This window comes from Pteronotus mesoamericanus, unplaced genomic scaffold (assembly GCF_021234165.1).
Source record: "Pteronotus mesoamericanus isolate MK-2021 breed Mesoamerican mustached bat unplaced genomic scaffold, CSHL_Meso_final scaffold_99, whole genome shotgun sequence".
NCBI lineage: Eukaryota > Metazoa > Chordata > Mammalia > Chiroptera > Mormoopidae > Pteronotus > Pteronotus mesoamericanus.
This window is the reverse complement of record NW_026555330.1, coordinates 15,510,660-15,527,908: the sequence shown is the minus strand read 5'-3', so window position 1 is coordinate 15,527,908 and position 17,249 is coordinate 15,510,660. Positions and strand designations below refer to the sequence as shown.

The following is a 17,249-nucleotide window of genomic DNA, read 5'->3' as shown; positions in this document are numbered from 1 at the left end:
CTGAACAACGATGCCAGAGAAACAAAAAGCAAAAAGGAGAAAAAAAATCTTCCGAGGCTGGGTTGGATGTCGGTTCAGACGTGGGTCCGACTTGGGCCTGAGACCTTCCTGCAGTTTCTGCCTCTGCACAGCGTGCGGGCGGGACCCACCGGAAGGCTGTGCTCAGGAGTAACCCGGGACCAGGAGCGCTTTTTAAACAGCCACAGGGGCTGGAGCAGAAACTAGACTCTCCAGGACAGAGGACTTTCTGTATTAAGCTCAAGTAAATCCAAGGTGACCAGAAAAGTTGAAAGGCAGTAATGGTTTGATAACCTAGAAAAAAATATTTGCATCTTTGTGCTTATTTTACCTTGAGATACTAAGGTCGCCAGATAGACCGGCTGGGACGCTTGTCTGGGGTGAGGGCTTCTGCCTGCCTAAGTGTTACCACAGTCGGCGGGGGGGGGGGGGGGGCGGGGGGGGGCGGGGCGGTGCAGGCTCTCCGGGAGGGAAGCCTCCGCCTCAGCTTCCAGAGGAGGGAAATCATGCGATTTCTTTCTTTGGATTTAGTCTGCTTGGCATTAGGGGATCACAAACCGTAGGCTTGTAGACCTCCGTGCCCGGCACGCAGACGTCAAATGGCCATCTCCCGCTCCCGCATCCCTCTTCCCCTGCACGTCCTGACCGACCCCGGGCCCCCTCGGTCCGGTCAGGCCTAAGGGCCTGCAGCTGAGCTGGGAGGCCTGGAGACAGGACGGTGGGAACGGGCTCAGGAGGGAAAGCGTGACCGGGACACTGGACAGATTGGAGGCTGCAGAGCCATGCAACCTAGTGGACACTGAACACTGACAGTTCTTTTTGTAGCCTGCTTCAGCGAGTGTGGATTTTGCGCTTTGTCATGAAAATAAAACACCGAATTTTAAGCATCTCGTTAAAGATCGGGAAAGAAAGTTGCAGTCACCTTTGTTCCCTCCCTAGAGCTGAAGCCACCGAACTGGCTTCACCCGAGACAAAGCGCTTGGCAAGGACTCTAAAGGCCTCAGGCAAAGGGCGGGGGCTGGCGAGGTACTCAGACTACACAAGTAAAGGCGGGTGCAGAGCTGCAGCGACACCTACAGGGCGTCCCACATTCACATCAGGATTTTCTACTTTAGTCAGGCCCGTGCCCAGCTCTTTACATAAAAGCGTAGGTGGCTCTGAAAAGAGCCTTTGGGGTTCAGGAGTCCAAGCGGCTTCTTGCGAGTCTACTTGGAGCTGGTGTACTTGGTGACGGCCTTGGTGCCCTCGGACACGGCGTGCTTGGCCAGCTCGCCGGGCAGCAGCAGGCGCACGGCCGTCTGGATCTCCCGCGACGTGATGGTCGAGCGCTTGTTGTAGTGCGCCAGGCGCGACGCCTCGCCCGCGATGCGCTCGAAGATGTCGTTGACGAACGAGTTCATGATGCCCATGGCCTTGGACGAGATGCCCGTGTCCGGGTGCACCTGCTTCAGCACCTTGTACACGTACACCGAGTAGCTCTCCTTGCGGCTGCGCTTGCGCTTCTTGCCGTCCTTCTTCTGCGCCTTGGTCACCGCCTTCTTGGAGCCCTTCTTCGGGGCGGGCGCGGACTTGGCTGGTTCAGGCATGATCGCAAGTAAAGCGAGTCTGGAAGTGCAAAAGTACAGCACATCGCGACGGGGCCTTTTTATATAGAACCTGGTATGCAAATAAGGTGCTAAACTAAAGCCCTGTGTCTGATTGGTTGGTATTCAGAGCGACGTCATAAGAATAGGCTCTGCCCAATCAGAAGGGAAGAATCCCAAATGTGCCTTTTCATTCGTTAAATTGTAGTTGCACTTTTAAACAATGACCCAATTCTTTTTCTCGCCTAAAAAGGATTAGAAAAAAATGCCGCCCCTGCACTGTGCTAAGGTCACCGGGTCTGTGCGCGGGAACCGGGGTTGCAAGGCACCAGCACATCTGTCCGTTTGAATGTAGATGCGGCACCGGGGAGGGCGGAGAAAGAACTGGAAACAAGTAGGTGATCATCTGTCATCCAGACGAATCCGCGGGCACTGTTTCTCACTGTAGACGCAGCGCAGTGAAAATAAAGGGCAGGGAGTGAAAGCTCAGTGAGAAAGCAGAACTATCGTCGCTACGGAAGCTGGATGGAGGGGGAGGGATTTGTGGGTCAACATGGCTCCCCTTCCTGGCTGCGGAAAGTATCAAATCATTCCCAGTCTGGCCACAGAGGTGGATCAGGCGTGGTTTTCCAGTCTAACTAGTTCAACGGTTTAGAAAAAATGAAAGTGAAAAAACCGCGTGCTTAACAGTTTTATTTTAATGACTATAATCCTGTGGCTGAAATCGGCTTCTCGCCTGGCCAGCCCTGTCTTTTTGCAGAAATGCCCTGCACTTGGCCCTTTCCCGAACGGCGAGCCTGCGGCAGCAGGTGCGCGTCGGCCTGGCGCTCAGCAGGCCTCCCCGCGGAGCTGACGGCGTCTGGCCTTTGTCCAGACAACAGGAAAGTTGTGTTCTCACTTCGGCGATGAGGAACCTCCCCCAACACCTATTCAACTTCATTGCTTCTCCTTTATTCCCAGGGTGGTCAGTGTAGCCGTTTTCAGAATTGTAGCTCATGTGCTTTTTGTTTATTTAATCATAACCCCCTACCTGATTGAATGCTACTATTTTTTTTATTTCATTTTACAGGACAGTAAACAAGATAAATACCTAAAACAGCAGCGGCTGGGTTTTTCTGTAACTGTAAACTATTTGCCTCGCCTTTCTAACTGATAAGACAGCGGCTGCCCCTTTTCGCTCAGCCCCTGCGGTGAGTCAGAAGCACTGGGCTGCCAGCAGAGCGGCGCGTCGGCGGAATGGCCGGCCCGGCCGCCCCAGCCCTTTCCCAGCCCAGCGCTTTCTCGCAGAGGCCCGCACCTGGTCTCAGTGGGAGCCCCTTGCGCCCCGCTGTCCTTCACGGGCCTACCTCCTGGAGCGATGCGCTCGATTTCTACTGAGCCTTGCTATTCACTTAATTTAATAGCTTATTTCCTACTTGGGACTGGCTAGTAAATTGCGGTCCTTGGACCACCAGCACCAAGTCAGCCAGGAACTGGTTAGGAACGCAGAGTCTAAGGCTCCACGGCAGGCCTACAAATCAGACCCCGTCGCTGCGGAGATCCTCGGGTGACCGGGTGACCGGGCGCGGACGCAGCATCTGGAGGGAGGCACTGAAGGATCTTTGATCTTCACCTGCATCGAGAAAAAACTGAGGGCATAAAGGGGCACATTTACCCGGAATCCTTTCCATTTTGCACCCATATTTTTAAACACTCCTTTTCCATTCTTTGTCTAGGATCATTGGTTGTAGCAGGGCCATTGGCTCTTTTGGTTTGTTTATGTTAGCTGTACGGGCTGGGAGTGGTAACGTGTCCTGTCTGGGTATAGTTGAAAGCCACCCATAGAGAGCCAAAGCTGTGGAGTTACTTCAGTATGCGTCACTTGAGAGAAAATTTCGCTAACTTGACTCGCATTTCATCCTCATGAAATTTCCCATGAATTCGGCTCCTATTTGTTCTAATATATGTAAATATTCTAGGAATAAGGCACATTGTGTGCAACACGAGATGCTTGTGGCCTGACTCATTTCCAATTCAGAAAAAAAAATATGAAGAATAAATGAGAACATGAAGTCAGTAATCCTTGACCATTTGCTCAAGTATAACCATTGGGTTTACAGGATTTAAATAACGGAGATAAGGGATCAAGCAACTAATCTTTGAAGTGTGTGAACCACAAATTGTTAAAGATAAGCGCAGGCCCAAAATGACATAACACGCGCTCAAAGCCCAAGATGCCAAACCTGGACTTACCACCCTGTCCAATTACCGTTTCAACCTCTCTCAGAAACGGAATCATCGTGAACAAATCTGGAATTTTCCGGTCAAGCCTCAGGAAGGCAGTCACCGGGGCCCCTCCATTCCCCTTAGAAAGACCGGGCAGTCTGCCGGATAAAGCCCTCCCGGCCCCTTTCCCCAGAGAAAAGATGCCCTGGCCCAAGAATAGGCCTTTGTTTTCTTTTGTTTTTAGCCCCCTTGCCCCGTCCTTTTTCCTTTGAAAACTCTCTAAGCACTACAACCCCTCCGAGCCCCTTCTGGTTGCTAAATGCTCCCTGATTCATAAATTGGTAAAAGACAGTTAGATCTTAAAAGTGACTTGGCCAAATTTTGCGTTTCCAGAAGGCGAACCTGGCCTCTATGTAAACATTGAAGAGCCGTGAGGACTGACCCAAAGTGAAGTGTTCATTCCACGCGTGAGTTTAGTGACACACACACAGGCTACCAGGCAGACAAAACAGTCCATGAACTGTGTTAGTTAAAATCCAGTTCGCTAAAGTAGAAGAGAAGTTTGGGACAGGGTTATTGACGGGGCGAGGGGGTGTGGCCCTGGCGCCCGGGTGACGGCTGCGTTAGCTCTGCAGCCTTCTCAATGGTTAAGCAAAAGGGATTTTTTTTTAGGGAAAGGTTAAGATTGGAAAGAACTTTGTAGAGAAAAATAAGATGACCAGGAGCTTTGATTGAATAGGGGGTCAGAGAACGTTTGATCCTGAGGGCGTCCAGTCCCCTGGAGGGACCTTAAGGAAGGCCGAGGGCGGGTCAAAGTTCACAGCCCTGAGGGCACTGAGAAAATGTACTGTTCGGCTGGTAAGCACAGTATTGCCTTTGACCAGTGGGAACTAGCAGTTCAATGAATGATTTACGTCAAAGAGTGGAAATTTGGAGGATCTGTTTCATAGGTCAACCGAAGAGTTCATCCTTGAGTCCTAATTCATTGGGGAAAAAGGTGGTTCTGTGTAGTAAGCCATTTTTGGAATATGAAGGATGGGGAATCCTATAACTGTTTCTGTTCTTTAGGATCCACAAATCTCAGATAAAAGTCTATATTTTCAGTTACATTCAATGATACACCATTTAAATATTGCTGGGTTTGATTTTCTTTAAAGATGCCAATGATTTATTTTTAGAGAGAGGGGAAGGGAGGGAGAAAGAGAGGGAGAGAAACATCAGTGTGTGGTTGCCTCTCGCACACCCCCAGCTGCGGACCTGGCCTTGCAACCCAGGCAGGTGCCGTGACTGGGACTCGAACTAGCAACACTTTGGTTGCAGGCCGGCACTCAATCCACTGAGCAACGCCAGCCAGGGCTGATGTTTAAAAAAAAATTAAAAGTGTAAAATATGAAACATACTTGGTTTTACTTTAATCTGAAATGAAATTAGTGAAATACAACAATCACTCATAAAAATACACGTCAGGCATCTTGGAGGTCACCTCTCCGGGCGGAGCATCTGGGTCCAGTTTTGACGGTGAGCGTTTGGTGCCGGGCGGGAGGGCGCTTGGACCGCAGGCTCGTTCGTTAAAAAATAAAACTACCTTGCTGTTAAATAAGTGGATTTCTCTGATGGACTAATCCCCATAAAAATTCTCTCCAGACCCAAAAGCGGTAATCCATTCTGTAAGATTTACGTGAAACAGAACTCCAAAATAAAGGTAAGCATTAACTTAAGTGTATTATGTAAGTATTTTGTTACGTGAATGTGGTTTCATGAAAGTTTCATAAGTTTTCATTTGCCTTTCTCAGAAAAGTGCCGTGTCCGGATTTTGGAATATGTATAATATTTTATTTTTTTGCATTTACTTTTATTTGTAAAGCTCAAGAACCTGTGTAATACAAATGTGCATTAGAAAGTGCTTTCCTTATTGGAGTCTGAAAATCATGCATGGGCTTCTTAAATTATAAGAAAAAATAAGAATGAGGAGAAAATATGCCTGGGCAATATTTATCAAGAGACAGCATAGCATGTATAGCAATGCTAATACCAAACCTATTCCAAAGCTGAAAGGGTTGGTAGGGCTAGAAGGGACACCCACTCAGGACTTTCTTTTCCAATGTGAAAACAAGGCGCTTTAGGAAGGAGAGTTAGCAAACAAAGGCAGGGAGGAGGAGGGCTGCAAGTCCCACCCAAGGACTCAGCCCTCCTTGAAATGCTGTGTATCTTTTTCATTATCTGGGAAAGAAAGCCTTTGAAGCTACTTTCATCCCAAGGCCTGAAAGGCCGGAAAGGGCCCAAGGTGCCTAAAGGAAGAGTTCCATTAATACCTCTGGGTAGTCTCACCGTCCTTGGGGAAAGCTGGCCACACCTTTACCTGCCAGTCGATGTGTAACTTCTTCACCCTCCCCCATCCCGCCAACTTACCTAAGTGCTCCGGACAGGGGCCTGGGGGCCTGGCGCTCTTGGCGCTCTGACCGCTGGACCAGGCCCTGCCTCTGGCCACGCGGGCTCGCACCCCGGCCACTGGCCGCCCTTACCGGCTTCCCCGGAACCTCTGCCTTTCAGCCCTCACCTTACGTTGGCCTGTTCTCTTCCGTGAGAACGGATCGCCCAGAAACACAGCTTGAGCGCTAATAGACTCGCCCATCTTTCATTCTTTACTGCATTGGCGGGGCGGCGGGGAGGGGGGGGGGCCGTGGAGGAGCAGAGTTTCTGGGAGTTTCTCCCGTAACCACATTACTTCAGAAAGCCTTGCTGATAACAAGAAACCAAATACCCCAGAACAATATGAAACATTCTCGTTTAATAAAAAGAAACCTGAAATCTCCCAGAACAATAAAAATGTGGGAGCTAACTGAAACCAGAGCGATAAACACAATAGACCGGTTTCCCTGGGGCAAATTTCATTAACAAGATTCTGAGGTTTGTAAATTAAAGTCTGTCCCTGGGGAAGAGGGCCCTTGGACTGGACTGGAGACTCCCAGCCTCAGGGTCCCTTGAGAAAGCATGAAGTAGAGGGGACAAAATTTGCTTTTAAAAGATTCCTAAGAAAGCCTGAGGGCCTGAGCAGGGTCCAGGGGGAGAGCAGGGGAAATTGCCCACAACCCTTTAACTACAGAACCAGAGCACGGAGATTCAGTGAAGCTTTCTGATTAAATTGCCGCGGGCTCGTAGCGCCACCTAGTGCCTAATGAGAGAAAGGTAAACCCCAGAGGACGCTAGGACCTGGAACCCAAGTTCTGCAGATGGACGCACAGAGAGAAAGGACCGGGAGGAGGCGGGGCTGGTGTGGCTCCGCGGACGGAGTGCCGGGCTTGCCACGCCACCAGTAGGGGGCGCCAACAAACTGCTGTTTCTCTCCCTCTCTCCCACCCTTCCTCTCTCTAAAGATAAATAAAATGTTTGAAAAAGAAGGGAAAGCAGCCACCAAACTGAGAGGTTTAGAATGCCACGGACAACTCTAACAAAAAGTTAAACTTAACATTCACGGATAATTTTCAAGACAACGTAGAGGATAATTTTCAGGGAAAAAAGTTATGATTATGAGAAAATGGGATAGGCAGTTTTAAAAAAAATCTTTAATATACACTTCAACCCAAATGATAGCAAGCATAGCTGGATTTTAACCTTTTTAGTTTAAGGAATTGATAATCCCTATTTAACAAAGTTTCAATAAAAAATAATAGCTCTCTTTTTCTTTCTTTGGAAATGTATTACTTTATTATCTAAACTAGATAGAAAAAAAAAGACAAGGCAGAAAATTGTAGTCTTGTCTCATGAACATTCATTAAAAAAAGTGCTATTTAAAAAACAAGCAAATGGAAACCAAGAGGCAATACTATTTAAAAAGATACTTGTAGACATGTCGAATTTATTACAATAAGGGAAGAAAAGTTTAAAATCATAAATCTTCCAGTAAAAGATATTAGTAGAGAAAAATTATGTGGTAATCACCATAGTACTGGAAAAATATTTGCTAGAAGATAAAATTCTCTTTCATCATATACATTTTCTTTTTAAATTTTATTTTTATTTTATCCTCTATATTTTCAATAGACTAGAATAAGAAAGAGTAGCTACTTTATAAGGAGTAGATACTTGAAGCATAATATTTAATGATCAATTTTGAAAGGATTCCCAGAAAGTAAAAACGACAAATTTCTGCGGTATTCCTCCTATTCAACATGGCGCCAAGAGCCCAGTCGGTGTCAGGAGACAAAGACAAGTCAGAAGCAGGAGGATTCAATAAGAAAAGATGTTATCTTTTCTTTTTAAAGATTTTATTTACTTTTCAAACAGTGCTTAATCCCACAGGAGTGATAAGGCTTATTTCTTAATTATTTAAGAAAAAGGAAGGAGGTCAGGCAGAGCGAGACCAACTTGTTTCACTTTTTTACACCCTCATTGTTCAATTCTTGCATGTGCCCCAACCGGGGATCAAACCTCCACCCTTGCCGGGCGCGGACGCTGCTCTAACCAACTGAGCTGTGTGGTCAGGGCTGCTCTTGCTTCCTTTTTCAGAGAGATGGAAAGGGATAGAGAAAGACAGGGGGAGAACTGTGATCCGTTGCCTCTCAGGGACCCACAAGAGGGGCCCGGGCCCGCAGCCCAGGCCTGTGCCCTGACTGGAATAGAACTCGCAACCATTTTGGTTCGCAGGCCGGTGTGCAATCCACCGAGCCACCCCAGCCAGGCAAAAAAGACGTTATCTTTATTATTTGAAAATAATATTGATACAGAGAGATGTGATCAGATCGCTGGGGAGGCGTGGGGAGGGTCGTAGGAGGAGGCTGCCCAGGCTCCGTGAAACAGCCTCGGACAGGATTGCCCGAGACGCGGACCGCACCGGGGATTATGGGCCAGAAGTGCAATGAAAGCGCTCTGGGCTGCGGGCTGTCGGCTGCGGGCTCTCAGTCCGGCTCTCTCTCCTTCTCGGTTGGCTGGGCGACAGGGCTGCAGCTGCCCGTGTTTCCCAGCGTGAGGTACTCTGGATGGATTTTGGGTGGGAGAAGGAACTCCGGGCGCAGCCTCGGTCGGGCTGGCCTGGCAGCGGGTGCTCTGGAGGGGAGCGGCTGCGGGGCAGGAGCCTGTCATTCCTCCGGAACCGGGTAGCTTTTGTATCTTAGGCTGTTTCAGTGTGAAAACTAACCCTACAGAAATAAGGTCATTAAAAATTAACAGGGGGCTGCTAGAACTCAGGTGTTAAAGATCTCGCCTTAACCGAGAGGCTTAAGTGATTAAAGCTGTAATTAAAGAGTTAACTAGTTTAGCCCACATTGATAGGCGTAAGTGACTAATGCAGGTGGGAAGCCGTTATTCCAAAATTGTGTAACTTTTGGATAAAGACGCCTTTCCTTTATCACCAAACCTTTGCCTGTGGAATTGTGACTCTGGTGGGCCCCTCGCTGCCTGTGGCCGGTCGGCCCCAGGAGTGGGACCGGGGCTCCCCAGCGCCCGGGAGTTTTTCCGCGCCCCCGCCGCAGGCCTTGGCAGCCTAAGCGCGCCAGGCCGGTGGAAGGAAACGGGGCTGGGAAAGGCCGTGCAGCGCGGCCAGGTGGGGACTGCTCGGGGGAAGCCATGGTGTGGGGGCCGTGGTTTGCGAGGGCTCTTTGGGATAATGGAGTCGTGGACGCTGCTTTTGTTTCTATGCCCTCAGGTTTCTTGAACTTTCTTCTGGTTGTAGCGTTTGGGCTGTAGGTCGGGGCCAACGAGGGCAGCGCTGCGCGGCCTCCTAGAGGGGCCTCCCGGGCAGGGATTTGGCCGAGCGGGGCGCGTGCTGCGTTACCCGGTGCCCAAGGGGGCATTGGCCGGTTGCGGTAATACCGTGTGGCCCACGGAGGCCCGGGATTGTGAAGAGCAGTGCAAGGGTCCCTGAGCGATCGGCCGTCCTGCGGTTGAAACGGTATTTACCGCCAACAGTCAGACAGATGGGGCGAACCCGCTCTGTCAGTGCGTTCGTGTCGGCCGTAGCGGCGCTGCGCCGGCACAGAGAATCTCTTGATGGTACAGAGAAGGGAGGGGGCCCGAAAGCCCTCATACAGGGACGATCCTCAGAGAATGGCAGCTCTTATCGCCACCATTTTTGCCACTCGGCATCCAAACCGGGCAGCTGTACAGCCTTGCCTCAACATCTTGTTAACGGCTGGTCATGAATAGAGCTCCCGAAGAGGCCCCGTCTCCACCAGGAGTCGCAATGGGACCTCCAACCCAGCCCCGAGGGGCAGCTCCCTTGACAGAGCCCCGCCCCCGAAACACAAATGCGGGCCTGGGGGCGGGGGGGGGGGGGGCCTTCCTGGAACAAGGGGGTGCCCAAGGAAAAGAGCCTGAAAAGGGCACTGGCTGTTCCACAAAGACCAAGGGAGGACCCTTCTGAATTTTTAGGGAGGATCCATCGGGCCTATGAGAAGCCGCTGATGCGGCCCGAGGGGCAGCAGAGAACGTGCGGATGGCCAACGTGACTTTCATTGGGCAGCGCGACCCAGCTATTAGCAGGGAGCTCCGGAAGTTAGAGGGGGCATTGGGGGTGAATCTCTCTCAGCCGGCCGGCATAGCCCTTAAAGTCTGCGATGCCCGGGAAGCAGGGAAGGCAAAGCAGGCCACGGTGTTCTTCGAAACCGGGTGGTGCAGCCCCAGGAGGAAGCAGGAGAGGCCCGGTCGGCGCCCATCGATGCACCTGGTGCACGGAGGGGCCGCTGGGGAAGGGAGTGCCCGAAACTAAAGAAGAAAAAATAGAACAGGCCAGGTTTGAATTTTCTAGAATTTTGTATAAACGGAATCATACAGTATGTCCTCTCTGGCTATGCGGTTAGAAAAATATTCTTGGGATTTGTTGATGTCATTGTGTCAGCTGCGCAAACAGGAGACCAGCCAGCAAGCCGGGACAGGTGGGAGAGGCACACGAAGGAGGCTGTTGCCAAGCGGCCTACAGCCTGCTAGTGACATGCAAAGTCCTGTCTTCCCTGAACCAAGGACACTTAAGGATAAATGGTTTATACTTCGCAACCAGAGGGTAAATAGCTGAAAACACCCCGCTCAGGGACTCAGTGCCATCGGTACTGACCACGCCCACAGACAGAGGGGGCCCTGGAAGGCTCAGGCCCCGAGCAGCAGGTGGCTGGTCCTTGCAATGTGCCATGGACCGCGCATTCTTCCCTGAGGCAGATGGGGAATCCGGCCCTGGACCCCTGCACGCGGGTACAGCGGGCACCGCCTGCGGAGGACGGTGATGCTGCTGCCGCCGGAGCCGATGCTGAAAGGGGAAGAGGGACCTGTGCTCCAGGGGAGATTTGAAATTCCTCTTTTGGAAAAGGACAGTGACCCCCCCATACAGGGGGACAGTGTTTCTTTTACTTTATTCATGTGCTTGCAAAACCATGAACTTTTTAGCAGCCGGACACTGAGTGCGGTCCTTCCCGGTGTAAGGAAAACAAGGACTGAAGGGGAGCTCGGGCAGCTTCGGAGCAGACAGAGGCGCGTGGAACGGTTGTGGAGGTTTTGAACCTGGAGAAAAAGGAACCTCCCTCCTGGGGCTGATTATTCTCTGCTGGCCTGGTTTCTTTGCTTGTTTTGCGATCTTATGGGGACTGGTTTGAACTTCACTGTTCCAGGTGCCCCGGGAATCTACCGTCTCTGCCACCCGGCCCTGGGACCTCAGGGAGGTCACCTGCGGAACCGGTTGGAGAGGATGCCTTTGCATGTGGGGCCTCGGAGGGGCCACGTGACGCGGGAGGAATGCGGCCCCTGGCCAGAGCATGTCTTGGCCATGAGGTCAGGTGGGGAGAAGTCACGTCTCCGCTGGGAGACCCGTGGGCGCTCGGGGCGGGGAGAGAATGTCTCTACCACTGGGGCTTTGGGCCATTTGGGACCTCGGAAAGGTCGCCTGTGGGACCAGTGGGAAAGGAGACAAGATTCTGAGGCTGGTTCCAGTCTGCCCCCTCTTTTGTAACTGTCTTTGTTTTAGATTTCATTTTGCTTCTGTTCTGGAAGGAGAATGAGCTGTCTGAGAGTTTGTTAAATGTCACATCAAGTGGAAAGTAAACAATGAGAGGCTTAAGGCATGAAATGCGACCTTGGTGGGCACTGCAAGGGCGCAGATTCTCCTCACATTTTGTATTTGTCTCCCGAACTCATCCCTCCACAACTTAGCTGTCTGAAGATGGTGAGAAGTCTCTTTGCACAAAACCAGTAAGACCGGTTTCCAGTGGCGGTTTTGTTGGCCAAGGCTTTGACTGGAAATCATGCCTGAGGGAGGCAGACCCCTGCTTGGCTGCTGCGCTAAGGCCCGGGGACCTCGGGGACCTCGGCAAAGCCGGCTTACAGACCCCCCCCCACCCCCCGCCCCGCGGTCAGTTGTCGTTCTCCTTGTGTTTATGCAAACAAACAGGCAAACATTAAAGCTGGACTTAGCGCAGTCCCTTTGAGGACAGTGACGGTGATCTTAAGGGAAAAATTGTGTTACAACGAAAGTCGCGTTGCTTGGGGCGGACGTTGGTTTAGTGCAGCTGCCTTCAAAGTTTTGTTGCCACTTGGAAGTTAAACTGGGTTGGTGACAGCAGCAGAGATGTTCAGCTTATGGGCAAGAAGGATCTGTCTAGTTGTCATTGTTTGATGTCACCCAGCAGAGGCCTTGCAACTGGACGTGTTCTCGAGAAAATCTCAGGGACTCAGAGATGGGTTCGAGAGTTGCCGTGTGAATTAATCTGTGTTCTCATTTCTCTCCTTACAGGGCATATGCCTGCGACCTTACCTGGGCGGCTGTTCACACAATACAGGCCTCGCTTGAGTGGCCCGCCTGCCTCGCCACCTCCTGAGACTCGGTAGTTTGGATGGACTAAGTGGCTGGGTTGGTGAGTCTGGGCGATCTGTGGACTTCACTTTGAAACCAGTTTCTACCCTGGCTGGTGCGGCTCAGTGGATTGAGCGCCGGCCAGTGAACCTAAAGGTCACCGGTGCAATCCCCAGTCACGGCACATGGCTGGGTTGTGGGCCAGGTCCCCAGTGGGGTGTGCAAGAGGCAACCAATCAAGGTATATCTTGCACATTGATGTTTCTCTCCCTCCTTTCCACTCTCTCTAAATATAAATAAAACCGGAAAAAAAAAAAAACCCCAACAAAAAACTGCTTTCCTTTTCTGTCTTAATAGCTTGGACGGACAGGGCCTGGAGGTGTTAAAAGGGCAGAATTCTACTTCCTCTCACCGAGTTTTGTGTAGTGGGCAAAGGGGCTTTGGACAAGTGTAACACGCCTTGTACACCTTTCTCCAGGGAAGCCACTCTTTTCCTAATGTAGGACATTGCAGAATTGGCCCCTACCTTAGTCATTTGGTGGCTATGGTTTTGATTGTACCTCCATTGTGCCTCCTTAACCCTCTTGCCGAATTTATTGCCTCTAGAGTGAGACAAGGATGCCAACGTGTCCAGCAATGCTGTCCTTTAGACATTGCCCATGCCACCTCCCAGGGACAGCCAACTGACCTGGACTTTGCCAGATCCTTCTCTGTCACGTGAAGGCCTCCCTCCACTCCAGACCCCCGTTCTGTGACCGGTCCCTGGACCAGGGGATAGGTGGGAATATGTCCACGGCCAGGCGGAAGAAGCTATAGAAGAGTGAGACCGTCGCCCATGTGCCTTTGCAAGAATACAAAGTCCAGGCTTGTTAAAGGCAGGCAGTGATACAGAGACAGCTGATCAGATCACTGGGGAGCCCTGCGGAGGGGCCGTGGGGGGACTTCGCTGGGACGACAGTGAACAGTCTAGGACGCGGCTGGCTGAGGGGCTGAACGCCCCCAGAGCCCGTGGAATTAGGGGCTAGAAGATCTAAAATACAAGAAGGTCTCTCTGGCTCTCCCTGTACATGTGACTGACGCATGTGAAAAGCTGTTATTCCAAAAATGTGAAGCTCCTGAGTAAAGACTCCTTTTCTTTATCGCCAAACCTTTGCCTCTGGAATTCTGCCCAGAGGGTGGCAGCGGGCGGCAGGACCCTACTTGCTGTTCAGGAACAAAATGTCATTGTAAAAATCCATGAGTGTCTATAAACGGATCTCACAGAGCTCAGTAGGGTCAGTCGACTTAGGAGTATCATGGCCTTTCTATAGTAGCAGCGACCTATCTGGAATTGAAATACAAAAACCAGACACCATTCACAACAGTACAACAGATTCTAAGGATCTAAGACCAAGAAAAAAAGTCTCCTATGAAGAGATCTATGTAAATAAAACTAGGGAATGTCACTGAAGGATATAAAACAAGATTCAGTTAACAGGTATACAATGTTTATATTTTGTGATGATTCAAAGTGACAAAATGTTCATAAAATCCAAAAGAACCTAAAAATTCAACGTTATGTCAGAAAACCCTGATGCGTTTGTGGTAAAGCATTGTAAAATTCATGTCGGTGAGGGAGGGTGATAGCCCGGGTCTCCCCTTGCCTCCTGCGGAGAAAGGAAGGGAGGTGGGTCTTGCCTTAGGGCAGGCACTTTAAGGAGAGCTAGGCTCACCCTGAGATGCAGCGGTGAAAAGCTGTGCAAAGCTGTGCTAGTGTTTGTTCAAACCTTTACAGGCCTAGGTGGCACGGGGGCTCCGATGAGCCTGGCAAAAGTCCCCTCTAAATCTTACCTGCTGGCATGTGGATCTATTGCTTGGAGTTACCAAGAGATCATCCCCTTCATGTAACAGGTTAGCGCAGCGACCCCGGAGCTAAACTGCGTGAGTCAGATTCCCCTCTGCCATTTCTTAACTGTGGGACACTGGACACATTTAAGGCTTTGGGTGATTCAGTAAATCCGTGGGCAAAGTTGGGATAACAGTAGTTCACAGATGTGTTATGAGAATTACCAGGTAACATTTGCAAAGTACTGGAAATTTGGCTGTCTGTGAAGTGTTTTGTTTTGTTTTGTTTTTCCTTTAAAAATGAAATACAAACAACGGGGAAGAGCTGGGGACCACGGTGTGAGGTATTGGAACTGCAGCCCCGCGAAAGAAGACATTGTATTTACTGAAGCTTCCACTGCCCCGATAAGGAAAACACCAGGTGTTTCGGTTCAAAACAAGGAGAGAATTCCTGAGCCCCGAAAACTGTGGCTTAACGAGCATCTGGTGCCAGCTTGTCTGGCATACCCTGATTTAAGACAATTTATTATCTGCTGCCCTCTGAAGTAAATTGATAGGCTGTGTACCCCTGTGCACGGCGTTCTCAGTAAAAGCCACTTCAAGGGAAGGCCTCCGGGCATTCTCCACTGCAGGGAGTCGCCACCCCCTTTTCCTGGCAGACCGAGCGTCCCGAACGACTTCTCCGCCACCCGCCGCGGCCGGGGGCGCTCTGCGGGCCGGGGCACCCCCCGCCCCCCCGGCTCGGGCGAGGCTCCAGGGCTGCCCGCATTCACGTCTGCGCTGTCCTCCGTGGGCCTTAGGGGCTTTAGCCTTCCTGGGCCGCTTCCTCCATTAAAATAACTAACAAAAATAAGCCTACGAAAATGATATGAAGATTAATACGTTAACATTACACTTTCGTCGCCCTCAAAGTTTATTTTCCTTATTATTTTAGAAATTAAAATATCTTTGTGAGCCTCTAAAGGCACTGTGGGCCGTGGGCCTGAAAAAAAGACCTATTCGCATAGGAAATAACCCACACGTCCCTGCACGCACACCCTCCATCCCCACACTGACTGCCCCGCGCGTGTGGCGGCCGTGAGGACCCTGGCGGCTCGGGAGGGGCGGAGGGTGTCAGCCTTCAGCTCGGAAACAGCCGGCAAAGGAGCAAACAGACGGCGGAGCGCGGTGCCCGGCTTCTCGGTCTCCAAACTGCTCGGTCTGCTGCTTTTACCTGAGAAAGCCCGGCGACTGCTCGCACTGCCAGGGTGACCCGTGGCAGCCCGAAGGGGGAGACCGGACCCTTGCGGTCTGCGGACCAGCAAGGGGCAGGGGACAGGCGGCGGTGCGCACGAGCGCCCCTCGGGGAGGGGGCCGCAGCGCCTAACACGGCGAGCATGCGTAGTGTGCGCCGCCGCGGGGACGTTGAGGGCCCGCGACGCGGCCCAGCGAGGAGGTCGGCGCGGATGGGCGTGGCCACGGAGAGAGGGGGCGGAACGTAGTTATGAGGGAGACAGAGGAAGCGGGGCGCGGGGGACGGAGTCGGGGGCGTGGTTATGGGGGAGACGGCGGAGGCGGGGCGCGGGGGACGGAATCGGGGGCGTGGTTATGGGGGAGACGGCGGAGGCGGGGCGTGGTTGATGGGAAGCCTGAGCGGGGGGTTTTGGGAAGCGGGGAGTCGGTGGTAGCGGGGCGTGGCGCGGTTTCCCTTGCGCCCCTGCACGCCCCCCTTGGGGGCAGGGGGTGGCCTCTGGCAATTTTTAGGACTTCTCTCTTCCGGCTTAAACCTCAGTGATTTTTCGGGTTTGCGTGGCTCTTTGATATCAGTGTCTCAGCGAAGCACAGTTCTTTCCCCAAGTGTCATCCCCGGCACAGCTACATTGGCACCGCCTGGGTAACACAAAATGCGAATGATCGGCTGCTACCTCCGATCTAGTGATCCAGAAGCTCCTGATTTGGGTGGGGCCCAGGAGTTCCTGATTTGGGTGCATACTCAGGTTTGAGACTGCTCCGAAGCGCTGCGTGTCTCTGGGTTCAGAAGTCGCAGATGATCTCTCTAATACCGGCTTAACTAAACAAATCTGTTTCCCTTCCAGAACGTCATCAAAGACACAATGCTTAGGTCTTAGGTCTTACTCACTCAGACCTTGCTACCAGAAGATAAGTGAAAAATAAACTATGTTTAGAAAAGGGATATGTTAGGAGAAAGACTTGAATTACAAAATACAGAATTCCAGTTCTCCACAAATTTTATTAAACCTAAAATCTCATTTATAGATTTTTTTTGCCATCCCCCATTCAGGCCTCCCTAAACAAAGGTAGTCCTTGGGAAATAATGAATTACCAGTACGTAGGCTTGTAGCAGACGTAAGTTCTGCTTTTATAATTCAAACAATAAAGTGAGAAATCTAGAGCACCTTGTTTGGGCTCCTCCACTCAGGTAATGATAGTTTGATAAATCAGTGTGCACTGCACCAGGATGGGTAGGATTTCTGTGGGATAAACACGAAATATTCTCAGGTAGATCAGAGTTTTCACATCTTATAACTTCTATGGGATGATTCACACTTTTAAGTTATTGTTTGCATTCTCGGCATTCACCTCTCCCCTAATTGAGAAAATAAAAGGTGTTTCTTTGTTAGGTGCCATTTTGCCTCCTGCATTAATATTTGTTATACAATGAAGAGGGTCTTTTTTTACATTTGCTTGCATAACGTGCTATGAAGTATTTCTGCAGACTCACCTACATTTCAGTCCTTATTAACATAAACAGATAATGGCTCAATTCATACTGACTGAACAGATGTTTCTGAAAAAAGAGGCTGTTTGCTCCAAATCCAAACAGCTAACCCCCTCAGGATGCAATTCAA

The 17,249-nt window shown here is 50.9% G+C and overlaps 1 protein-coding gene across 1 annotated transcript; it reads right to left on the bottom strand.

Moving 5' to 3' along the window:
• Nucleotides 1–1,194: 1,194 nt before the first annotated feature.
• Nucleotides 1,195–1,635, bottom strand: LOC129063785 (histone H2B type 1-C/E/F/G/I). Its single transcript, XM_054564852.1, has one exon. The coding sequence runs from the start codon at nucleotides 1,602–1,604 to the stop codon at nucleotides 1,224–1,226; it is 381 nt and encodes a 126-aa protein (XP_054420827.1). The 5' UTR covers nucleotides 1,605–1,635; the 3' UTR covers nucleotides 1,195–1,223.
• Nucleotides 1,636–17,249: the final 15,614 nt, after the last annotated feature.